The sequence below is a fragment of the Ambystoma mexicanum genome, chromosome 12 (genome assembly GCF_040938575.1).
Source record: "Ambystoma mexicanum isolate Mex_15411 chromosome 12, UKY_AmexF1_1, whole genome shotgun sequence".
NCBI lineage: Eukaryota > Metazoa > Chordata > Amphibia > Caudata > Ambystomatidae > Ambystoma > Ambystoma mexicanum.
In genome coordinates, this window is record NC_090936.1 from 12794873 (window position 1) to 12821444 (window position 26572).

The 26572-nt window shown below is 45.5% G+C and overlaps 1 protein-coding gene across 2 annotated transcripts in view; it reads right to left on the bottom strand.

Moving 5' to 3' along the window:
• The window catches only part of SEMA3E (semaphorin 3E), a 516349-nt gene that overhangs the window by 223377 nt on the left and 266400 nt on the right, over positions 1-26572 (bottom strand). For both annotated transcript variants that reach the window (XM_069627817.1, XM_069627818.1), the window contains exon 4: positions 24644-24763. In XM_069627817.1, the coding sequence (XP_069483918.1) occupies positions 24644-24763 (120 nt within the window). The remainder of the gene's footprint in view (positions 1-24643; positions 24764-26572) is intronic.

Sequence of the window (26572 nt, forward strand, 5' to 3'; positions counted from 1 at the left end):
ACAATGATACTAAATGTATGTATATTTTTCTTCATGAATAGTAATGAGGAATATCCTGAAAACTCGTCAGGATTACAGCCATCGAGGCCCGAAGTCGTGCAACCCTGCCCTATAGGGATAGAGCAAGCTCAGCCTTTACTTTATCACTTAAATACAAGATCTAAATGTCCATGTTGTGTCCAACTCCTCCTTCCGACCCACCACAATACTGATACATACTTATTACAGTGAGGTAAGAGATGAGATACGAGTGCTACGGTGGGGGCGGATTAGGGAAACATGATACACTGGGGCTATACGCGGCATATTACAGAGCTATGACAGCACAATGGATTTCTGCAATATTTATCTTGCTTTATTCACAGATGTAGTGGGGTAACAGTGCTAGATATTGGGGGAAACAATGTGTCAAAGTACCTCAATATCACATGAACAGATCAATCCTGCATCAGACAGAACTTACGAACTGATGTGCTTCTTCCCACATTAATGCAATGAATATTTATTTTTATTTCTTTATACCCGGGGGAGGAAATACATCCCATAGAGACCTGCCACACATTCCTTTTTTGTAGGTGGCAGTGTATCCACCCCATCTCGGATCCATAAAGCGGCAGCGGAGACTTGGAACCAAATATCTTGAGTCTGTCTTTCAAGCAAGTCTTCACAAAATGGAGTCATCCAAAACTTATCCAATTTTTTTTGTCTTGATACATACAAAGCAGGACCTAGGGCAAAGCCCGAGGCATTCAGCATTGCCTCCACACACATGCGCTAACAGACGTGGTATTACTGCACGATGTCCGATGGATCCTCAAACGGGGACTAAAAAGTCTTTGTGATCTAAATTGTCAAGTTCGGCGATAGTACCAGAGGTAACACTGCCAGGTCAGAATGAGCAGCCAGATTGTGAAAGAAGCACGTACTGAGCATTTTCTCTAAAACAGACCATGATTTCACCATCACACACCGTTCCTTTATGAAGTGGTCTTCCATCACCTCAGCTTGATGCTCCTCCAATGCAAATATGAAGAGTACATTTAATTAAGCAATATGACCCAGGCAAGGGGGACATTACCACTTCAGGTAATGCCCCAGGGCCCATAGTTACAGGCCAGAGTGAAGCGAGGGCCTTAACAAAGGCCCCGGAGCATTACCTGAACTGCTAATGCCCCCCTGCTCGGCGCCTATTGCTATTAGTACCCCGGCCTGGTCCAAAAAATGGTCGCCTGGGAAGGGAAAACAAAGTCAGTTTTCCCTTTCCATGGATGCCATTGAAAATGAATGCAAACAAACAAAATGGCCGCCATGGAAAGGGAGACCCTGCTCCCTTTTCTTGGAGACCATTCAAAAATAGGGAAAAATGTAAACAAACAAAAATGTGCACCATGGAAAGAAGGGAAGGGACTATGTGCAGTCCCTTCTTACTTTCCACGATAGCCTGTCGCACATCGGGAGCAGACGCGGTGGGGACCGAATTGTTCCCAGCATGTCCACTCCCGAAATGGACAGAAAAGAAGCTAAATCGGGTAGGGAGGGAATTCTTTGGATGGGGGTAGAGGGTAGAAACACTTACATCGATCCCCAGCGGGGGAAATGGCAGCTTCCATTTGTGTGATGGCTTGAAACAGGGACTACCCGGTACCGTACCGAACCTCCACATTGGCTGAGTGGCTGCCACACTCCTCCACTGGATAGGAACATTTAGGGGAGAGGGATCCCCGGTCGGGTAACGCCCTGGCAATGGCCAATGAGCTTTCTTGTAACAAGCTCATTGTCCCTTTGCCGGATACTAATAATACATACAGAGCATACAGAGGCCTTTAAGGTGCTTGTCCTCGAGTTAAAAATTGCAGGAAAGTTCCTGTCCTGCTGGGTAGATTCTGAGTTGAGTGCCCGCCTCTGACACAGGGCTAGGCCGCACAACATACATTTAAATCCCAGAGGAAACACACCCTTCCCTGGTCGATACATTGGATAATAAGACCAGTTGTTATTGTGCTTAGAAGTCTGACGGATCCACACGAAGAGCAATGTAAGAGCAAACAGTATAACTGTTACATGAAGCCATAATGTTATGACAGAGGCTTCCAGCCACCGGAATGCAAACTCACCCAATTTGAAGCCAATAACCACTTGATGGACAGCGATATCTTGGTGGGGGGATGGGGGAGGCTGCCTGATGGATCCCCGCACTGCGGTGCTTTAGGTGGCTTGCTGTTTTAATCATGTTCCTTGTGCAACACGTTACCTCCTCCCCATTCATCTTGCATGCAGGGGGTCTTCTTGCTCAGCCCTGGTCGGAGCTGCGCTGTTTCCTTTCTTTTCTTCCTATTTGGCTGCCCATTGGGGTCGGCCATCTGCCTTTCATCAGCAGCAGGGGTGCCCTGCTGAGATGGCTCAGCTCCCATCTCGGGGTCAGGCCGCGCCTGCGCAGAGGCTCCCATGCTGGCTAGAGCAGTCGGTGTATTGTGCTTAGCACTGGAATAAGCGAGCCTTTTTAGAATATTCCTTTTTGAAAGTTTTGAAGTACTCAAAAGGTGAACCTCCTTGTTAACGGCGTGTTTGCTATTTGAATTAACAATAACCCTATTGCTATGGGCCAAGTTCTACTGCACGAAGAATAATGGACACCATTTAGGAAAAGTAGGATTTCCAAAATGAAATATTACGTGTCTCTGCCTACACTATATATCACTTCATATTTTAGTGCTTTCGTCCTCTTTGACATCAAGTAAAGCAGATATTCACCTGACTAAATACCCAGCATTCCAGAGGGCGCTGTACATCAGAGGGAGGGGAGAAAACAGACACCCTGAGTGTCAAGTGAGCCTTTTCCTGCTCACACTCAGCTGTCAATCACCGCAGGCCGTGTGGACACCTTTCCGCGTGCACCCTGCCCTACACGGAGAGTGCCTCTGGGCCGCCACCTCCTCCGAAAGTGTGCGTCCAAAATTAAAGTAGAACCCATGCCTGCGTCCGCCCAAGTCTCTGAAACACAACACTGTGCCAGGTTAAGCTCTGCCCGGTAAAGCGTTGCCCTCTGGCACAGGGCAGGCCACAACCACAAGCCTCGTCTCTCACTCCTTCCGAGGTTAATACACTGGGTAGGGTTCCCAGTCATTGCACCAACTGCCAAACCATCGAATTCCATAGCATTGGAAAAAAAGCATCAAATGCATTAAAAAATAATAATAATGGTGGGTTGCCCCACAACCCCCCCTTTTTTAACATTTAAAACCCATTTTTATTAAACTAAACCCTTTACCATTTAAAAAAAATGCTTTCAATGCTTTTTTTAATGTATTTTTTTCAATGTTATGGTAGTCGATGCAATGACCAGATACCACTGATTCTAGCCATTACACCGCATAGAAGCAGACAGAATCCCTCCTGGAGCGCTACATACAAAACATGATATTATATCCTCACTGGTCCGTGTACTGTTTACCCCTCCCCCCTTATAATGTCATACGTTCTGCATATGTAATTGCTTATGTCATGTACTCCTTCTAAATAGCCCATGTTCACCATTTATTTAAAAAAAGATATGTTGCACCAACTTTGCCAGCTGCGTAACATATGTATGTCTGCAATGGGAAAGGGGCAGAGGTGAGGTTGCAGTCGCGATAGAATTATAGTTGATGGTTGCCCAGTGTCAACTTATCTGAAAAGACACATTTAAAGTTAGATGATGCGCGTTCTGCTCGCTAGACCCCAGTCTTGCACTAGTGTAGAGGAGGTCCCAGACATGGCCTGCACCCCTTCCCCTCATTTCGAGGTACCGGGAGCGTACTCGCCAGTGGTCGAAGTGTACGAAAAGAAGTAGTGGAACTATGTTCCATACTGGCCTGCACCGCTCCCCACAGACCCCATCGCCGCCCCCCCTCCCAACCCGAAAAAACACGTGCCTGCTCTTTAAGGAAACGTCCTGTGAAGTGCACTGAAAGGCCAAGTTTCAACTTCTTCCTACACTTTTATTTTAAAATGAAACAGTTCCGGAACGGTTTCTTTTTTAAATAAAAGTATAGGAACAGTAAAACTTAATTAAAAAAAGTATAGGAGAACCGCTCCCGCCCACTTCGACAACTGGTACTCGCCAAGGAATGTGACGTATTAAGAGCAAATGAACCTACAAAGAGCTGCACTGGGACTTTGCCCAGTATACATCAGAAGATCCATACCTGTTGAAGCACCCATAACCAGACAACCCTGGGCAGCACGGTACCCTATCAGACAGCCGTACCAGCCGCTGATACGAAATGAGGAGTACCTACACACGGTCCACGAAGAGACCCGAAAAGCCTTAATGGAAGGCCAGTGGAAATGACACAAGGGCCTAAACAGACCCGTGAATGAACAAAAGCAGCTGTCGAAGATAACACGCCAGTGCGAGTAACTACGATATTGAATGGAATAGGCACAGAGAGGAGACAATGTTACAACGTGAGGAAACAGTGCTACGAGACAAGATGAAAGCAAACGTCCTGTTATCGTATGTACATAGGCTTGAAACACAAGATGCTAAGAAATCAATATTGCTTGCAATGCTTAGTAGAAGATAGAGTGGCAAGCGCCAACTGTATATCTACCTCAATAAGGCACACTATACAAGTGCGACTCCATTTTGTAAAAGCAGAAAGGTACCCAGGCGGCCAGAGGCCATACAGGCCAGGTTTCGAAACCCAGCCAAAGGCAAGAAAAGGAGCGGAATCGAAACTCAACAAAGAGCGGCTCATGTCTAGGAAATCGAAGTCAACCAGAGAAGGGGAGGAGAGCGTCAGCTCACAAGACTCCAACTTCAGAGCATACCAGCCTGCCTCATGAAGGTCAAGATAAGGGGGGCCCATGAAGGTGGCTAGGCTGACACAGAATTAAATGCACTAAAAGCTGGAAACTGAAGAAGATTCATGGTGAACTAACACGTGACCAGCCAGGCGCGAAGAAGTACCATCGCCTGATGTCATCCAGGACCCGAGGATGCCATAACTTTTCACGATAAGAGACTACAGTTTCAAGGCGATCCTTAGCCAACTAATTGACATGTCACCCTAAAACACTGATTGATGGAAGGGAGGCAGGGTGAAACTTGGGACACCAGGCACAGGGGTGTCCATTCTGCATGCTGCTAATTAAAAGTGGAAATGTATGTCTAGGGGTGTAACCTGCCCAATCACAATGGACCAAGTTATCTGGAGTCCTATAGATATTGTAACCAATAAGACGTCATAGTTGTAGTGACGTCTATCATGTGTGGTGTAGAGGGATGGGCATAGACGCCCACCCGATAAGAGTTATCCAATCCGCATGCCCTATTATCATATACAGATATAGCACCTATACTTAAGTTACCTTTCCTAACCAATTATATTGCATTGTGATTTTTGTAAAGTTAGATGTCAGTAATGACGATTTCTGCCTATAGGAAGTGCTGTCCAACTGATGTTCGAGGAAGTCGGAGCGAGACAGGTGGTTGCAACGATGCTGATTCCTGTTTTTTTCCCTGTTTGATGTACTTTTCATTAAACAGACTTCCCTTTGCCAACCTATTGAGTCCTCGTTATTGAGTCGTGTCGGGGTAAGTGAATCCTGCACCCCCCTGTCCTCACATGGTGCAGCTATCTTGTCTTACAAGTTCTAGAGGGTGAGTGCTGACCAATAGGCCTGTCAGCGAATTCCTCTCCTCCAGAACACTAGGGACATTCTCTCCTGCACAATAGTCTATCCCACCGAATGCATAGAAACAGGTTTTGGAGGCTGACCATAGATGTCTATTCTATGCCACCATTCTAATTAGGAGTAAAAAGTTTACAACACAATATACTGTAGATGTATTGCTAATTGTATGGAACTTTATGTTGAGCCAGGATGTAGACCGCACATGAATACATGATCATGCCTGCGACACCTGATCTTTGAAATAACTAATCTGCCTCAATAACCAGAAAGCCTTTGGAGCCCCGGCCGCTAGGACCGCATGGGACCCATGTAGGCCCAGACGGTACAGGCAGTGCCTCACGTCAAGACTTCTACTCCACACTAATGCGTGTAACTTGTGTGTGTTTTTCACACACATGCATGATACACTCATTCCACTTTGTTAATTACAACCTGGTAAAGGGTTTGTGTTTTTGCACGTGGTTTTCGGTGTCGCTTTTGAGAACGTTATTCAAACACTGGCAATGAAGGTAAGCACCACATGATGGTGTGTTGTATGTTCTGGACCATGTTTATATGTTCTTGAGAGATGATGCCAGCATTGAATGGAAGAGGCACACAGGCAAAGTCTGCAGAACAATGAAAACAGCACCTCTATAAATAATGCACATTGTGGCCAACACAGAACGAAGATATGAGGAGAAGAAACAACATGTGTGTGGGTGATGCCCAGGCCCCCAGTTGGTATTTTTGTTATCCGGACTGCTACAAAAATGGACATGAAATGTCATGTATGATTCTCAGAGTACTGCACGTAGCAGTGCACACAGGCTAGCCTGGTGGGACACCCTTCTGTTATAAGTGTCAGGAGGTGTAGGCTGCATGCAGCGGCACATCCCTCTGCAGGCATTAGATGCATATGTGTGTGCCTTTAGAACACGTGTGCATTTGTTGACACCCTGTGTTTTCAGAAATGGGTCTTTCAACTATTAACCCAACAATACCCCAGTACCTGGAGAAGCCACTGGAACAATTCTCCCTCCTGGCACCCATCAATTAAAGCACGCCCTCTTGTAACATATTGCCTGCCAGCTCCCTGTATCCCTTTAAATTATCCATCAATCATCACCCTGACTTCAAACCCCCCATGGTGGGTGTCACGTCCCCTAACTGCAGGGACAGGCTAACTGAGGCTCTCTGGATGTTTTGACTACATCTCCCACGATCCCCCACCAATGCCTATTATGGATAGGGCTAAAGGAAGTTGAAGTCCTAGCTCATGGAGATGCAAAGGTTGCAAAAACCCTGACTTTGTGCTCTGCAACCTCTTCCTATGCTTCAATGCATCACTTTCAATCAAACTGCTGTCCTTGTCTTTTAATATCCACCTCACCTCTTGCTCTCTCAACTGCTATTTTCTGTCACTCTCTCCAAGTTCCCTGGGTACTGTTTGACACAAATAGGGTAAATGATTTATATTTTATACACGCATTAAATAAATACTTGTAAAGTACATATACAAAACAACTAATTAAAACTGCTATGCAATCCACTTAAAAAAGGAGTCAGACTTAAATATATCAATGTTATAGCTTTTGGCGGGCAACATCACATCCTACAATGTGCTTGCATTTTGTTTAAATAATTCATATGTAAGCAACCTGTCAAAATGTTTATGTGCTGCAAATTGAGTTTACACACATATGTGGGAGACATATGTTCCCCTGCAGCTGCTTGATTGTCTGCAACATGTTGAAGAATTAAACAATGTCAACGTGAAATATTGCTGGGTTTATACAAAGAATGAGGGCAACACAATTCCATGTACAACCCTAATGGCATTACTTGATATTTATCAATCCATACACATGGCGCAGATTACAGCTGTGCCCTCTCAACCTACCTTGTTACTAAACCCCTGAGCCCACTTGGCAGAATCTTACATTAATGTTGTGAGGAGAAATAGTTCATGCATGTTTAGATCAGATTACATCAAAACAGGGGTGAGACAGAACGTAATGACACGGACATTCTGTGCATTGCAGCAAGATGTCCTATTCTGAAGGCTGGCAATGGCAGGAGAAAAGCAGTGTTTACCAATAGTGGTTCAGATAACACTGAACTGCTGCCAACGAAAATCACTCAGCAGTTGAGTAGAAAGAATAACTGGTGCATTAACGCTATGGGCAGCAACATTGCGCAACTCAAGTAAACAAGTAAACCCACTAAGCTACACAACATGCTGATAAAAGGACCCCATCGCTGAAGGTTTAGATGCCAGGCCCGGACAAGGACAAACGCTTTAGTTGCAGCCACCCAAATACACAAGAGCACAGTATTGGGCCTGCGAGACAGCAAGGCGACAGAGAAACCTACGCTTGAGTACACCGGTGGTCAGTTGTCCAATCAGGACACTGATCAAATACTGCCTGTTTTTAACATCCGCCTCAATGGTGGTGAATGAGGTGATGCCTGCGGGCTGTTGGGCGCATTATAAATAAATATATAAATAAACCTCAATCATTTAGGTGTGGCACACGATTTTGTTAGGACATCCCCCGGAGACCCTCATCTTCCTAGCAAGAGGCCAGGGAGACTGCAAACTCAAGATTGACTTTTTATCGTAAAGTCATCCAATCCACCACCCAAAGTCTCTTCGTGCCACTGCCAGCCGACTGCTGTCCACTCTCCTACAGCTGTGTCTCCACCCCCCGAGCAACCCTCTCAGGGCCAAGGTGCTGCACACTTGGATGAATCCACTCTGCTCCTTGCGTTCATCCTGAGGAAAAACCCCTGCAGGGCACAGCTTCACTCCGATACCCCAGTCCACGTGCCATGTCAGAACGGTCCACGTGCCATGTCAGAACGGGCGAGTTGTGGCTGCTGGGGACAGTGGGAAACATTTTCATTTTGGACTGTATGAGAAGAGGTTGACGATTGTGGGAGACAGCAAGGTAGACCTCTGGAATAAACTAGCAGAGATGCTAGCCTAATTTCCTGACCAGTGCCTGATGAACGCCTGACACATGCCTTCTCAGGTGCATTTCCCAGCAGGGCACTGAACACAGCAGCTCAGCACATTAGAGTGAGGTTTCAGTCATCTAACAGCTTGCCAACCAACCTGCTAAACAAGGTGAAATGCGGTACTGTGGCCCTCAAGTTTCAAGCAACCCTTCCTCTGGACCAGAGCTTTTGCCTTCCATAATCCTTAACAGGAAGATCGGGAGAATGGAGTGGGGGGGTTCCACAATGCCCACCCCCTCTCTTCTGCCAACTCACGGCGGCTTGTTTGTGTTCCTCATTGGACCAATATATCTATTTGACAAAGAGTGAGAAAGAGATTGAGATTGTGGGAACGACAGGTGGCATTGCAAACTAAAGAAATGGAACCGGTCAGCAAATGGCCGGGAGTACATGTGCGAAGCTGCAGGTCGGTTTACCTGTAAGGCTTACTCCACCATTCACTCACTCACTGCTAAGATCTCATACAACCTTGCACTACACACAGACCCTCGACAGATGACTGCTACAGGCCTAGCAACTAGCACATCACCACTAATCCAAACCACAACGACAATCTCCTATTTAACTCTATCACACTTTCCCAAATCGGTGGCTAACAAGACACAAAGCTCTCTAGTTCATCATACTATCTAGTCCCTGAGCTATCCTCTCGGGATCGCCTTGGAAGCAAGACGACACAGAGCACCACAGGTTCGATCCCCGGTTCTGCGCTTAGAAACCGCCGGATAGTAAGCGTGTTATAAATAACATATCATATCATATCTTGGGTTATTTCCCGTGGATAACATACTCCAACGTTTCTCAGCCAACCCGTAAAAAGCAGATGGGAGCAAATGAGATGGCTTCTCCCAGCCTGCAACCATCAACGCCACAGTTTCACATCTGCCTCTGTCACTCCCCCACTAACGACCCCCACCACCCACTCGTTACTCTTACATAGCCACATGCAGCATGGCCACCAATAGAGGCAGAATGGCACAATACAAAACCACTTACATAATAAGGGTCTGTGGTGGGTCAGAAGAAGGAGGCAGACACGTGAGGGACATTTTTTAATAACATGTATTTAAATAGTAAGGAAAAGGCCCATTTTTCCATATTTCTAGAGTGGAATATCCCTGCCTATGTAAATACGTCCTCAGGAAGTTACAAAGGAATGTGTCCACAGCCCAAAACTAGTTCTTAACAACCCGATCACTATTTTAATTAACTTAAATAGTTTATCTGATGGAGAATGTCTTCTCTTTATTTTAAAGTTCCCTTTAACATGCAATCTTTGCATAGTCTCTTGCCACCTTCTGGATTAGTTCTTGTAACTCTTTCACAATGGTCTTGTGTTTTATCTCTGCTTTTCTGGTAGCTTTTCGTCAGTTCTTTAGCTCACTCTTTCCTATACTTTGACCGAGGCGTGTACGTCTTCCTGTTTCTTGTAACCCATACTGCCTCAGATGGGATCTACCTCTTGTGGTTTGAGCCTCCCCCTCTTCTGGGGTTGTTCTACTTGTTCATCCGTATCTGACTCACTTGCATTCAGTTTCCTGGGGTTGCCAGACATTTCGTCGAAAAAAATTGGTCGACCAGACAAATGGTCGAACCAATTTGGTCGAAAACCAAATGGTCGAAATTTTTTTTTTTTTTATTTTAACCCTTTTTTTTTTTTTTTTTGGGGGGGGTCCCCCCCAACCCCCTTTTTTTCTCTAAAAACCCCTTTTTTAACTAAACGAAAACCCGAAAAATAAATATATAAATAAAAAAAAAAATTCGACCATTTGGTTTTCGACCAAATTGCGTCGACCAAATTGCAGTCGACCAGTTTTTTTTCGACGAGTTGACTGGACACCGTTTCCTGGAATACTTACTTTAGATTGTTCCACTCTTTATCTCAATCCTCAGGGTCCTTTCCCCTCTTCCGAGGGTATTTCGGCCCAAGTCCTTATAACTTCTCTAGCACAGTTCCACTTAAATTAATGTATGTTTAGTAACTCATCAATGCCATTGAGATGAGTTTCTCACTCTTTATATCAATGTCCAGGCAGCCTCCCGGTACTCCTGTTCTCCCCATTACCTAGGGGTCTGCAGGGGAATGCTCTCAGGCCTTGCACTAGCTCAGGTTGGTTTCTTCCATTCGGCTACTCGTCCATCTTGACACTACAGTGACCTGTCCTCGTTCTTTGTCCTCTTTGCAACCAATTATGGCAGGTGTTGCTCCTCCTTACACACATCTCTCTCTCCATCTCTCTCTGCACTTTGCCTCTCCTCAGCATGCTCTCTTCATTCAGTCTCCTTGTCTCAGTTATTTCCGTCTCTTTTCTTGAAGAAAAAGATCCTTTTCCTTGTTCATTAAGGTACATTTAATGTTTGCCTTCAGCCAAGTCTCTGGCTGGAATTGCCGCCTGTTTATCGGGATTTTAGCTATTACTAATGTGTGTGCCGCGTTTTCTGCTGCCTATGGGGACTCCCTGAAGTTATTCGCCATGGGGGCCTTTTGGCACACTGTGCCATGGCCTTTGGCTAACGAGGGTTGGTTGTGCTTTTGTATACTTGAATTATTTGGGGAGTGCCCTGTCTATGCCCTAGGAATCACTAGCTTGTGCCGTCCATCCTCTGTTCCCATTCAATCTATCTCCTTGGCGTTGTTGCTGACTGCTAACTACTTCCCAAACTCTGCACAGCTCTGTATTTCTGCAGACTCAGCCTTTTGAGTGTTCAGAAGGGCTTCATGCTTTTATCTATTTAAAAGCATGCCTCGGCACAAACTTCAAAGAAGACGACTGCCCTATTACACCATTATTTCTATATTATAGCGTTATACTTGTGTGTCTTTCGTGTTGCATTCACCTTATACAGTGGCTATGTTAGTGTTCTTCATGTCTTTTGGTTGGTATTGTAAGGGAGGCATTGTATCACAAGTAGACACTGACACAAGAGTTGCAAGTTTCAAAACCTTTATTCTTAAATTCAAGGGGTTTGTAAAAACCTCCTGCCTGGCCCTATAACTAAGATGGGAGTAATTTCAACCATTGAATAATAAAGAAATAGTCCTAGTCAGTCTTAGTCAAACAATAATGGCCTATACTAACAACAATTTAATGCCTGCCCTAATACACTCTAATGTGATATGGGGATACGTATCTACAAAAGGAAAAAATAGTGGTGAAACAAAAGAATAGCAATAGAAATCAGTATTCATTCTCGTCCCCTTGTTGTATAGCACAGGGTTCGATGGAACACTTGATGGATGAACACACTTTGGCTCTTGAACACAGTTAGACGACTGGCTCTGCCCTCCAGAGCCTTCTTGGCCCTTCAAGTCAGAGTCACAAGTTCACGTGTTTAACCTCTCTGGTTCCCATCACCCATTTCCAGGTTTCAGCAAAGCAGTTTCTACGTGCAGTATTCGATCACTGTTCACTATAGGTTCCCCTCAATCAGGCTAAAACATGTTTTCCTTGGTGGGTTTCCCTTCCCCAAGCTTTCTTCACATTCCACACTATAGGTTCCCCTCAGTCAGGCTCAAACTTCCTTTTTTGTATTTTGATTTTGCTGTTGAAGACTTCTGAAACTGGGAGGAATTTTCGCTCTCATCTCGGCATGACCACTTCGACCCTCCTTTCTCTCTTTACTTGAACTTTATATATGTTCCTTGTGTTCCAATGTCATCTAGAAAATGTATGACTTGCTTTTCACACGGGTCTCCCTCAGTCGGACTTGTACCCTCCTTTTACTTTCACACATGGTCTCCCTCGGTCAGGCTCAGACACTCTCTTGCTTTTCACATGGGTCTCCCTCGGTCACGCTTGGACCCTCCTTTCGCTCCGTTGGCAGAGTCAACAAAACAAAGTTCAACAGTTTGTGAGCTTTTCACTTAACGCTCATTATCTTTCTCTTCCCGTTGCCTCTGCAGCTTCAAAACATTTCACTGAGACTTTTGATTGGGCAATCTCACTTCGCCAGACCACTCTGCTACTTTGTATTTCATATTCACAGTTGTTAACAATGTATTCACTTTCTCTCGCAGCTTATCGGCACTCGCATAATGTTCATTCCTCAGACTCTGTCACAAGCATTTGAATTAAACACAGACCAGGCTTTCTTTGCTTCCTTCAACTCACTTGTCGTGTTAGGATGCTTTCTGCCTTTCGCGCCTTTGATGTAGGAGTCAAGATTGTTAACACTGCCAGCTTCCAGCTGGGTTGTCTTGTGCAATCCTCATGTCCTTATGGAAATAACAATCTCTTGCCGGGGGGTCTATGGCTTCCTGCCCTATGGATTAACCCCTTGGTTTGTTGCTCTCCTTCTCTTGGTTCACCATCACGCTGGAGGGACTCCTCCTCCTTGTGCACCGCCTTGCTCAAGGTGCATCTCAGTTTTCCATCTTTTAACCATGTGGGGGAGTAAAAAGGTATTAGGTGTGCGTGATTAAAGTCAAGTGCCTGACCGTCCCTGATCTCGTTAGAGGGACATGTTCACTATATTGCATGGGTGGCAATACTTTCAGCCTTAGATTATCTTTTCCTCAGCTCATTATTTGTGTAGGAAAGGGGGCGGGGATCTGGAAGGTTAGAATATCCCAGAAAATAGGATCGATTAGGGGCATTGGAAAAGGGGGAATACTGCGTTTCACTAAACGGTGGTCCTCACCCACTCCCCGAGGTCCCCTCAACCAAGTGATTCTCCAGCACTTGTCCACCTCCAGGGTCTGGATTCAAAGACAATGGCCATGCCATGACCACCCGAGCAAGGGATCCCTGAGGTGTGGGCAGTGAAACACCCTCTGGTTTTTCACACTATGTTAATGTTTTTCATGTCTAAATGCACAGTTTACTGAGTGTATGTGTTCTTCGGGTGGAGTGCATATCTACTTCATGTCTAGTGCCTGCGCCACATTATGTTAGAGCGTCAACTTGACTGCTTTTGCCATCTTCATCTTAGGTTGTCTCTATGTCTTGTCGTACTTGCCTGGGATAGGGGCGGTATGGCAGTCTGAGTGAGAAACACTTCTCACCTTTAAGGTAATGGATTGGGGGTGGGGCAGAAGCTATGCTGACATATTCACCTGCCTCCTAACAAAGAGGTGAGGAAAAGGTATAGTGGCAGGTCAGAATCAGGAGTTGGGCATGGAGGCGTGCTGTCTCAATGCCTCTTATTATTGTTACCAAAATCTGAGACCTGAAGCGGTCCCTAATCGTACTGTTCCATGCCCTACTCTAAAAACAAATATGTAAAAGGGTGCTTATCAGGACGTCTTACATACATTAAGCCCATTGTCCACAGTCAAAAACCTAGTCTAACGTAAACTCTTTCCCTACCACTACAAATCAATACAAAAGTGAACAAACCTATTTGGGCCATTGCCTGAACAAAGTGGCTGGATTCTGACACCTAACCTGACGTCTCTTCAATATAGGCTCCTTGCCTAGATGTGCAGTCCGTAATGTGCATTTATTGTGCATTCACTTTCAGTCCTTACTATCAGCATTGCCTGTCTTAGTCTCGCGTTCCCAAACTCTGAGGTTGTTTCCGCTCATCTTTTCCCACTCGGATCCTCTGGATCTCATCTTGCTCTCATTCCCCACTCTGGGACTTTATTCCTCTCCGGGGGTTCTCCTCTCACTCCCCACCATGGGGTTTTTTGTAACCCCACCCCACATTAGAGCTTCTCGTGATTCACCCCACTCTGGGGCCGTCTTCTGCTCTTCGACCTCAGGCTCTCTTTGTGCTCTCACAGCCTTGTTTTTTAAAAAATTTATTTATATAGTGCTTTTCGCCAAAAGTGCCTATACAAAAAATTTAAAACAGTACAATAAAAGTGAACAATACATTGCAGGTAAATCAGAAGAGGGGAGAGAAGAGAGAAATTCATTGTTGGAGAGAGTGGATAGAAGACAACTTTTAAGATTAGTCTGAAAGATACGAAAAGAAGAGGAAGAAGAAATAGAGGGAGAGAGTTCCAATGTTTGGGAGAACGGATGGCAAAGGAGCGAAAATGAGAAGACGCACAGGGGAATATAGGAACAGAGAGTAGACATTGATTCTGGGAACGGAGGTCATGGGGAAGAGAAGAAAATGAGATAAGTAACGTGAGGCAAAGAGGAGCATGACCATGGATACGGTCGAAGATAATGGAGAGAAAATTGTAAAGAACACAAGATTTGAAGAGGAGAAGAGAGAGTAGAGTGTGTGCGATAGAGGAAAGAGCAGAAAGAGAGAAGGGACGAACAGAGGCAGTCTAGACAGAGCAGAGAGTAGAAGCAGGCATTGAGGTCTCTTTTGGCTCATCCCACCTTGGCGTCCCTGTTGACCCACTCCGTCTTGGGTCTTCACTGGGTCCCACCCCGGTTTGCGATATTTCCGGGTTCACCATGCCTCAGGGTCTCTCTAGGTTTACCCCACCTCTGGGACCCTCTGGGTCCACCCCACCTCAGAGACCCTCTGGGTCCACCCCACCTCTGGGACTCTCTGGGTCCACCCCACCTCAGAGACCCTCTGGGTCCACCCCGCCTCTGGGGCACTCTGGGTCCACCCTGCCTCTGGGGTTATCCTGCCTCTGGGAATCTATGGGTTCACCACACCTAGAGGACCCTCTGGGCCCACCCCACCTCTGGGACCCTCTGGGTCCTCCCCACCTCAGAGACCCTCTGGGTCCACCCCACCTCTGGGACCCTCTGGGTCCACCCCACCTCTGGGACCCTCTGGGTCCACCCCACCTCTGGGACCCTCTAGGTCCACCCCACCTCTGGGACTCTCTGGGTCCACCCCACCTCTGGGACTCTCTGGGTCCACCCCACCTCTGGGACTCTCTGGGTCCACCCCACCTCTGGGACTCTCTGAGTCCACCCCACCTACGGGCTTCTGTGGGCTTTCCTCCCCCTCTCTTTTTTTGCCCTCACTGCTCTCCTCACGGTTCGCTGGAGCCACTGTCTACATGTGGCTTCTCTGCATTGCTCCCAAGGTCTGTCCATTGGACGCAGAGCTGCTTATTTATTATGTTAACTGGGTCCCGCCATCGGACTGGACTGGCACTCGCTTCCCGCTGGCTTCCAGCAAGGCTCTGACAGCGGCTTTCCTCCCTGCCAGTCTATTACTCGCCTCTATTCTTTGAGGACGGGCCATTCCAGTTCTTCGCAAGGTGGCGCTGCAGCCTCTCTGTGGTGCTGTCTGCCCTTCTAAATTTATATTTTGGCAGCATTGTCACACCTCTCACTAGGAGGGTCCTTGCTTCTTCAAGCTCAACAGGCATCTCTATTGTCTGCTGTTTCCAATTGACTCTTTATCTGGTGCACTCCGGGGGTGCCCTCTGCAGTGGAAACTGCTGACACTTAGGGTCAGCAAACCAAACCAGCCATTCTAACAGGGAACTTTACGTTATATGTTTCAACGCCCACAAAAGTATTAGAGTTTAAGTAATAGGGGGATAACTATTATCCCTTTCTGGGAATATCCTGTCCCATAAGAGGGGGTGAGGATCACCACCAGGGGGTCCCACTTGCCTTGTCTCCTAGGTGGTGTTAGGCATAGCAGGCTCACCTCCCTGGTCCCAAATGGGGTGGGCTCTCCCTTGAGGAGAGGGGACCAACTCCTTGGATTTGTCACAGTAAGGAGAGGTTACCATAAGCTCAAGACCACAGGGACTCATTGAGGAGGCAAACAAGAATGGAAGACGGGCAAGTTGGAGAATAGAGCCAGGAAACTAAGACCCAAAGGAAGGGATTGTCACAAGACTCATCTTGCAGACAATCACAGATCACCAGTCACCAAGTGGCATAGGTCCCCAGCCTCCAGGTGGCACAGATTGCTGGTCTCCAGGTGGCAAAGGTGACCAGTTTCCAGGTGGCACAGGTGGCCAATCTCCAGGTGGCACAGGTCACCAATCTCCAGGTGGAACAGGTCACCATTCTCCAGGTGGCAAAAGTCTCTGGTCTCCAGGTGGCACAGGTCACCAAGCTGTAGGTGGCACAGGTCGCCGGTCTCCAGGTGGCACATGTCACCGGTCTCCAGGTGGCACAGGTCACCGGTCTCCAGGTGGCACAGGTCACCAATCTCCAGGTGGCAGAGGTCACCAGTCTCCAGGTGGCACAGGTTGCTAGTCTCCAGGTGGCACAGGTTGCTAGTCTCCAGGTGGCACAGGTCGCCAGTCTCCAGGTGGCACAGGTCGCCAGTCTCCAGGAGTAAACACTGGGGCTTAGCGGGTCAGTTCCTATTTCTACCTTTTTTCACCACCCAGGAGTAATGTGCATGCACATATGGGACCCTGAAACTCGGGTGAAGGAGTGTACCAGAATAAGACAAGACCAATCCAAAAGAGCTAAGAAACCGAAAACAATCCTCAGCAAGTGGGTGATTGCAAAAGGAGAATATCCCAGAAAGGGATTTCTGGGTTGAGTATTATGAAAGCACCCAGAACTAACTGTTTGAGCTACAAGGCAAAGTACCTTTGTTGCTGAGTTTCAAATGCCTTTTTCATTAATGAGTGATGATAACTCCCAGGGAGGTGCCGTAGGATGCTGGTTATGACCCTTCTTGTTGAAGCTCAAGTCAAAGCCATCCTGATTCTTGGTTGAAGAGTTGGTTTTGGCTTAAAATGAAATTATTTAAAGGTTTCTTATTAGCTTATTAAGGAATTATCTAATTTGACCGAAAACAAATTAAAATATGGCGTAGTTGATGGAGTTTAGGCTGTACGAAATGATTGTACAACCAAAAATTCGTACAACTAGGCCATACGGTTCTATTATATCAATCAAGGGGAATGGGGTTGCGGGGGTGTTTCCTGCTCCCCTTGATCGCTATAATGGGAACGGGGGTGTCACCCGCCTCTGGGACATTGGAAGTGAGGAACTTAAAAAAAGAGAAAGGGATCCTGTGGTATCAGTTCCAACCGCGTTGCAGGGATGGAACTGACGCTGTAGGGGGTGTAAGAGAAGCGCCGGTGGACGGAAATAAGGTGTGTAGGGGAGGGAGGATGGATATAGAGCTACTGGCAAGCCAGAGATTTGGCTTTTTTGGTTGAAAGTCAAATAGATTTGCGACGAATTTGACTAGGGTTAATTTCGCCATAAAAGTATTGACCTCGGGCAAACCACCCATATCTGTTTATTAAGGAAAGTCATGTGACCTGCAAAAGTGGCGATGAGATCATCTTCGTACTTCCACCCTTGCTTAGGATAAACTAATAATAAATGCATATAATGTATTGTTGTTTGTGCGTCCCAACCATTTGCTTACTCTCATGACAGGGTACATTTCGTAGGTAAGGATTGTTGGCTGCTTTGTATAAGGAAAGACATCACAAAAAAGGAGTTGAAAATGGTTGGGATCTCGCACAAAGATAGGTTACACAGATATCAAAAGTACAATCAGATGTCAATGTCTGCACAATATTAAAATATCCTGAGATAAGACCCTCTCCACGACTGCACCTCACAAGTACATCCATCCGTGCCGCTTCAGAAATAAGAACACAGAGTGAGGAAACCAAAGTGTGTATTGAAAGCCAATGATCAATAAATCAGAGTGTTGTAAATAACCAATAACAATGCTCCGTCTATATACCAAGAAACGTAATCCAACGAGTGATACATTGGACTACACTATCCTTGGGTTCTCAAAGTCACTGATTCTATTATGAAGCTTCAAGGGAGTAATCATGGCGTGAGAAATAATGACTCCACTAAATGTCCGTGCAAAAAATAATTGACCACCAAAAAACCACTCTCCGCGAACGTAGCAAAATAAATATACCAGGACGATGTTGGGATTCATTTGAGAGAATTGAACAAGATACACTAAGTGCAGGTTGTAAACTCTTGACTATGACTAACAATACTTCCACAGTTAGGAGTCTTTTCAATCCCAGCATATTAGAGCAATGAGGGTAGGGTAGGATGGAACGAGTGGTATAGATCAGTGGCAATGCGACGGAGAGCAACACACGTTTGAATCCCAGGTCCGTGCTTAGAAACCTCTTCAGCATTAAGCGTGTTATAAAAAAATGATTATAATATGGTTTTGTTCCCACCACTCGCAGAGAATATTATGGGAGATCAATGTATAGCAACTGACAAGACCCATCAGAGTTAAGAATCAACACACTTCAGCTCCCCCACTTGCATTACTCCAACTCCACATTATGAAGGCAGCATCCCTGCCACTATGTCCTTCAAGCTGCAACAGCACGGAGTGAGGTGTCTGCATATGCTGCACTTGCGCAGCACGCGGCTATTGCTGCACAGGGTGCATTGAAAGCATTGATGGTGTTTACAATGAGCAGGCCTTGACAGACGTGCACATTCAAGCTTGGTATCTCAAATACAGGGGATACCACCTAACTGGAAGACTGCCCATATGTAGGAACATCACGTGTGAAGAGGACATGACCACCCACCTGGGCCTGCCTCTATTTGGGGATGTGTATTACCTGACAGTGCTACAGTTATGTGAGAACACCTCTGGGGTTTGTGAATTGTTGGCACACACAAGTCTCCTTTAATTTGACTGTTTGCCTATTGTACCTATCACGATGTACGTCTCTCCACAATGTTGTGTCCTAATGATCAGAACTAACATATCAGGGCCAGTAAGTATGTGCGACTAATCGTGTAATACTCTGCCATCATGTATAAATACATGCAATGGCTTGTTATGTGGTATATATTAAGGTTTCCTGTAATGAGTCTAAAGATATTTTATGTTCCTTTATATCCCCCCACTTAGTCTGCCTACAACTACACCCAAACCAACATGGAGTAGATGAACTATTTTGGCAATGCACATTCGTCTATGGTTTAACAGAACTGTTCAATCAATTAGGTTCACATTTATATCCACAACAAGACAAGATATGATTTGCCAGTATTGTTTTCTGGCATTCAATGAATTATGTTCGGGTTAATTGGTGAATAACCAGTGGCTAGGTTTAGATATGTTAACATTATTATATCTCTAGTTCACCAACCTAACCAACTCCCCCACCACCGCCCCCACACACACACACACACACACACACACACACACACACACACGATTCTTTTTTTACTCCCCCTCTCTTTACATCTCACTCTAACCCTCGATTCTTACTCCTGTATGATTCGAACCACTAAAGTGATTCCCTGTTGTATTAGTAAGAAGCCACACTGAACAGTGATTACTGAGTTTGTTATTCTATATGTGTAGACCTGGCTGACACAATTTCCTTGTGTGCACAAAGTAAGTGCTTACTAAGAATAGCAACGCACAGGATGTGTGCGCGTAGTTTATTAAAATAGTAATTTAGAGCATATGGTCTCAATATTGACAGGTCTTCGTGGATTCTAATGAACTCACATTTTACTCACAGAGATGTACCCAGAATGTGCGTGCTCCATGCCAAAGTTTTCCATTGAGTGATAGAGTCCAGGTCCTCACACGTATAACAATGCCAATACACATATGCATGTGGTACACACACATAGGAGTGAGGCGATTTGTATAATGTCATGTGCAGTACACCCAAACATGAGTCTGTACTAGGTTCCAGTAAAAGGCTCCTGCGACGGACCTGAAGCCCTGGTAGGTTCTGGATTAGTCAGGCAGGCGTTCTGGCAGGCAGTGGAGTATCTTATGGCAAATTCCTATAATCGCACTCTGGAGGGGAAAAGTGCAGGCCCTTCTCGCCGACAATGTGCCTTCCTGGCATTGATGCATTTCTCTGAGCTAGGTGTTAAGTGGCTTCACTTCAACACTACAGCTAAGTCAATGCCTAGTCTGGGACCCCTCTCTTAGAATCCCCCTGACTCTACTGAGCCAAGAAGTAGGTCTGTTTTGCAAATTTAAAAGGTTTATTTGAGAAATATAACAATATATATCTATCACACTTTTATAATAAATTAATATTGGATATCACACTTAAAATATGACAGTGATCAACAATGGATAATGTTCTACTGGTAAACTGATTTGGTTACTTAGAAGTAGTATAGAGGATGAGGTAGCTGAAATGCTTTATGGTTTCAAGGAAATGCAAGGTGGAATAAATGCAGTACAGAAAATAAACTGATATGGTTTCACAAGAGATAATATGTTCACTTTTCCCCTGGTGGCAATTCACCCCCCCCCTATATGCAATGCAAGGAGATGGAAGTAACACACACAGTCTTCAGGAATACAATCAAATACAATACGGAATTCAGTTCCCCCCCCCAGCAAGCTTAGACAACAGGTATGCTTTTTAAAACACGGGCAAGAGTGCTTTGTAATGTGGTGGCAAGGAAGTGAAAAATGCTAAAATTGCTTTTAATTCCCTATAGGAGGTTCAGGGTGAGTAGCAGACACTTCAAATCAGTTCAGGTCAGCCCTAACAATGGTTCAAGGATGGTTATTAGGTTGCAACGAATTTTAGCAGTTCAGGCAAAAGCGGCTATCTGTTTACAGATGACGAAATCAGGCCAAATCGCAAATCGCGGTAAATTATGCGAGTGCGTAAATCGCGATTGCGGTAAAAGTATAAGGAGTAGGAAGTCAGTTCTAGGCTTAGATTCTAAGCTTTCAGAGGAAAGTTAAATCTCGTTCCTAGGATAAATGATTCCAGAGATACGGACGATTTTGTAAAGGTAGTTTTTCAGATTTAAAGTAAACTCAAAATGACAGGTGACAGCTTGCAGCTGCAGAATTGACAGCTAACAGTTGTGCAGCTTTAAAATGACAGATGACACGATTTCTAGGAGGCTGTTCTAATTAGGTTAAAATAGTTTGGATTAGATTATTTTAACTAAGAGATTGGGTTCTGCACAGTTCTGGCGGATACTCACTCCTAATTTTGAAATGAATGGGCCTCGTCACGGATCTGGTCAACACGTCCAGCGGCGGTTCTCTCTGCTCGGCGGGTCAATCAGGCACCGGTTCTGCTCACAGCGATCCGGATCTCTGGTTCTGCTCACAGCGGTCTGGGTCTGGTCTGCGGTTCCGGCAAAAGTTCTTGTCAAAGATTTCAAACAGCTCGCTGTTGAATAGTTTGGTTAGGTTTGCTGGATTCTGAAGGCCTGCTGAGAATACTTTTGTTTGCAGTAGGCCTTCTAGGTTCAACGTTCTGTAGTCTATGGGTCCCTGGTTCTGGTCTCTGTCTGGATGGGATGTCGGCTGTCAAAATGCTCCGCAGAAATGGAAAATGAATGTCTCTACCTGTCCCAGCAGTCTCTTTTTATGTGTTTTGGAAGAGGGTGTGTGCGTGGCATAACTGGGCCTGCCCCTCTCTACTTGTCATTGGCCCAATTCTCCCCTCTCCCTTGATTGGGGGAAGGAAATGGATTGTCATCATGATGAGGTCTGTTTATCGGTCAGAGGATCCTCCCCTGGTCAATTTGCCCACAAGTCTATATTTGATTCAAATACATATTTCCCAGATACACAATTTGTTGAAAATACATGTACCCATTATATATTCTTTATGGTCCATGCTTGTCCGCCTCTGATCTTCCTGGGGGCTTGCATTCAAAAATGACAACCTTTTGCGCTTTTTGACTGGTTTACCAATATCGGACATTTACCAAAAATTACACAAATGTGCGCAAGGAGTATGGACATTGATTGATGAAGTGTCAGATTTTTAACATGCAGACATTTGGAGTAAGACCCTATTTTCCGATAGCAATCCCCCAGAATACACCACAGGGTCCTAACACATCTTAAAACGTGCACAGAAAAATCACCAGAATAATGATATTACTTCTATAATTCTGACAAGTCCGTACTATGAATTATCCATCTTTTTTTAACATTATGCTCTGGCCCAGATGGATGTGGTTTAGGTTCCAAAGCACATGGGGGAAGCTTCTGTCTGTCCCTGCCTCCAGCTCGGGTGGCTCCCAGAGGCACTTCTCCTCCCACTTCCCCCAAGAGGAAGCTATTTTACGACCCCCCCAATATAACATTTGCTTGAGCCCACGACAGTGCTTTTTTAAACCTCCTGCGGTGCCCCTCCCCTAATCTAATCAGAGAGGTGTCATCTCCTTTTGGTGGGGAAGCAGGAGGCAGCCAGGCCTGGGAATGCAGTTTGATCAAGTTTCAACTCCTGTCGGGGGTTGTTGTCAGGCAGAATTCAGCTAAATGTCACTTTAGTTCCCAGTTTAAATTAAAACTTACAATTTTTACATATACATTAAATAATTACTTCCTTCAAGTCATTTCAGAATATAGTTTTACATTGTATCCACTACTTAGCAAGTCTTTCCTTGGCCTGGTTTGGGTTCCTCTGTTCAGTTTTACACAAAAGTCTGGTGGTTTTAAAACGCCGGCTTTCTGATAGTGGTGAGTACTGGTATTGCATCCATTTTTGGGATCTGTCTTGAATTACTGCATTTCAATAGCGTGGTCTTTTGCTTAACATTGTTTTGATGGCATCCTTACAGTAGAGTGGCGATGTGGAACCCCCCACAAGAAGGTTGTATCTTTGGAGTGGTCTTGTGCCAACTGCGCAGTTCTCCTGGATTCTGGCGTGAATGTGGGCGGCGACAGCTCATCCCCACATCCACCTAGTCTATTGATTTAGTTTGTTCTGGGATAGAATAATGGGTGGCGACAGCTCATCCTCACATCTACCCAGTCTAAGGATTCAACATGGGTCAAAACCCTTGAAATAGGACACAACCACAATTCCATGGAGATGTCCAATGCATGCTCCCGGAGAAAAGTACCCCTAGAAATGTAATGCAGAGGGGATGGCAGCTGAACAGTTAAGGAGTCCCTCGTTTCCATGAGTAAAACCACATGCAAAGGAGACAACTCTTCTTCCTACATTTCACCAGAGTTGTGGTGTTACAAAATAGGCAGAGCCACATAATTCTACTAGACACAATTACGTGTCGCAATACGACAACTTTGATAACATAGACTTACTTAGCGTGTCCACGTATACATGTCATTATTTAACATGCATATGCCCAGGAACTGGCTTTGCATATACACACAAAGGAATACAATACAATACATATTCGAGGACAAACATTTATTAATAGTTAATATACAATCAAATCCGTCAGTTCTATCATAAATAATCCTCTATTAATGCAGAACTACTTTCATTACCAGCTGAATTAATTCAACTCTTCGTAAATGCAGCATACATTGTACATCTGCCATGCATGAAACACACATGTGCAAATCTACATGCAAGCAGCTGAATACCAAAATAAATAGCCACTGTAATTGGGTCTAGTTATTGCACAGTTTTTCAGTCATCGTAATAAATGTTAAATAAAGACCTTTCGGAATATAAATCATGAAGAGGCCTTTGTGCCCTTAAACACATGGGCCCTCATTACGACCCTGGCGGAGAACCATGGTGCAATTTGCACCATGGTCCATGGCGCAAAGCTGCCAACTCCGCCATGGGGGTTGGCGGATTTACCGCCCCATTCCGACCTATGCGGGGCGGTAAGTCCCCAATCCCCATTTACCCTTCCCCATTCCCATTTTTGCCCCATAGGGTATAATGGGAGTGGGGAAGGCGTTAATTACGCCACCGTAAATTACGGTGGCGTAATTAACGACAAGTCCCGTAGCGCCATGGATTTTTCCGCCTGCAAAAAGCAGGCGTAAAAATCACCATGGCGCTACGGGAACTCGTAGTCGGGCGGAAAGGTACGCCATGGTTTACGCCGGCGTAAACCCCTTTCCGCCAGGGTCGTAATGAGGGCCATGGTTATGTTCCCGTTCTCAGAACAACAGCATGTACGTCTTTGAAGATTAGTTTCGACCGATGCAATATTTAAAGAAACGCATATGCAGTAACTTGACGAGTGTGCCGCGCTTGCAAATACGCAATATGTCTATGTTTATATCAAACAAGTATTATCCAGATGTTTGCAAACTATAACAAAGAACTCTTCCCTTAACCATGAAGAGCCTAATGCACACGTGCTAAATGAAAATGATCTAAACTAGGCTGTTGCTCTTCCGAAGGACATCTGCGCTGCTGCTTCCCACTTACCTCCGAGCGGAGTCCCACGCGTATAAATGCACAGATGGGGTCGAAGGCTCCAGTGCCACAGGCTAAGAGATGTGTCCTGTTGTAATGGTGAAGGACCCGGACAAAGTTTGCACATTCATTCTGTGGAAAAGCAAGGGCATGATGGGTGAAGCCGCAGTGTCTCCAATTCCCAGCTCTATCTTCACTAAAACATTGACTCAACATGTGTAACTTTCAACATAGGCCATGCTCTGGACCACACAGAACATACTCTGCATTGGATAGACTTCAACACAATGTAAACCATATTACTGACATCTATAAACACCATAGAGAAAATATGTCTCAAATTCAATTCACATATGTTGCATTTTTAATGGGGGTCACACCACTATGACCTTAAGAGGTGGGCAGAACCAAAAAAATATATATATATATATGTGCATTCTTTGCTCATTTTTGATTTCACAATACTTACAATGCTGCCAGCTATCAGTCAGAAACTTTGGGATATATCCTGGGCAGGGATTCTGCTTTGAAATGACACCGGTGTAAGATTGTAAACATGCACTCTACACACTGAACTACCTTTAAGGAGTGGAACACTGCAAGACTCCAATATTTTGCCCAAGGGATCTCTCAATCGTCTTGGACTTTGCACTCGCAGGTGGAATTATCTGTGCTTTGATTAGTGTGGAAGTCCTCTTCCTTCTGTCCAAGAAACCTTCATGAACTATTTAGGAGTGGGCAAGTGAACGAGCGATCCCCTTTTCTTGCTCTTAAAATGTGTATGTCCTAACTGACACATGAGAGCACTGAAGTCGGGGCAGTGAAGAGTTTAGGAACGATGTGAAAAATGTAGGGCTACTCCCTCGGATAAGCCTATGTGCGTCTTCAGCTGTGTGAGAAGAATATTGTCTGTGAACGATGGTTCTTGTGTAACTGAAATGGGTGTGTCCACATGGCCTGGTAGCTGTGTATCCGCTTTCCTTAAGAAAAAAAATGAATATGTATGTCACCAAACGATTATAATATGACAAATATCAGTATGAGATGTCATTTATAACTTGCCTGTACACAGTGTTTCTAGGCGTGACAAGACAAGGAGGGGGAAATAGAGTGAGGACAAAACAACAGTCTTACTAGGCCTTTTGTCATTTAGATCGTGCAATTGCGGGGAAGAGGGAGGGGAGAAGTGCTAGGTGGGTGGGGAGTGAGAAGTGCTAGGTGGGTGGGGAGGGAGAAGTGCTAGGTGGGTGGGGAGGGAGAAGTGCTAGGTGGGTGGGGAGGGAGAAGTGCTAGGTGGGTGGAGAGGGAGAAGTTTAGGTAACTCAATAAGTGCAGCCAGCGGGTGGCTCATCTGTGCAGTGAAGAGGGACTGTAGGGTTGTAGATACAGACCCTTAAGTGCTGGGAGGGGCCAGGAGGCAGTGCAAGGGCAACTGGACATGCAGGAGCCTGGGCCAGAGTAAAGTGAGTGGCCAGGTGACCAGTGCACGGAGCAGGGACGACAGCAGGGGAGAGGAAAAGAGAAAGGGAAGTTGTTTTCGGAACCAGAGGTAGTTGTGCTCAAGTTTGAGAGAGGCTGGGAGGCTGTTCCAGAGGAAAGCCCCAGCCGAGGAAAGAGATCTGCCCCCCACTCCCCACTCTCTGCTCAGAGAAGCATCTGACCCTCAGAGAGGGGGATGATCAGAGAGCTCGAGAAGAAAGATGTTTAGGAAGATAAAATTGGTGGTAGTGCAGTCCCAGGCCCCAGAACGCCTTGTGGACGACAAAGGGTCTTGCACTTAATCCTTGCAGCCACAGGGAGCCAGTGAAGAGATTTCAGAGTTGGAGAGATACCATCCATGGGCTTGACACCAAGGACAAGTCTCGAAGTCCTGTGTTCTGGATAAGTTGTAAAGATCGAAGAGTAGAGACAGGCAGATTTAGAAAGAAGTTGTTGCTATAC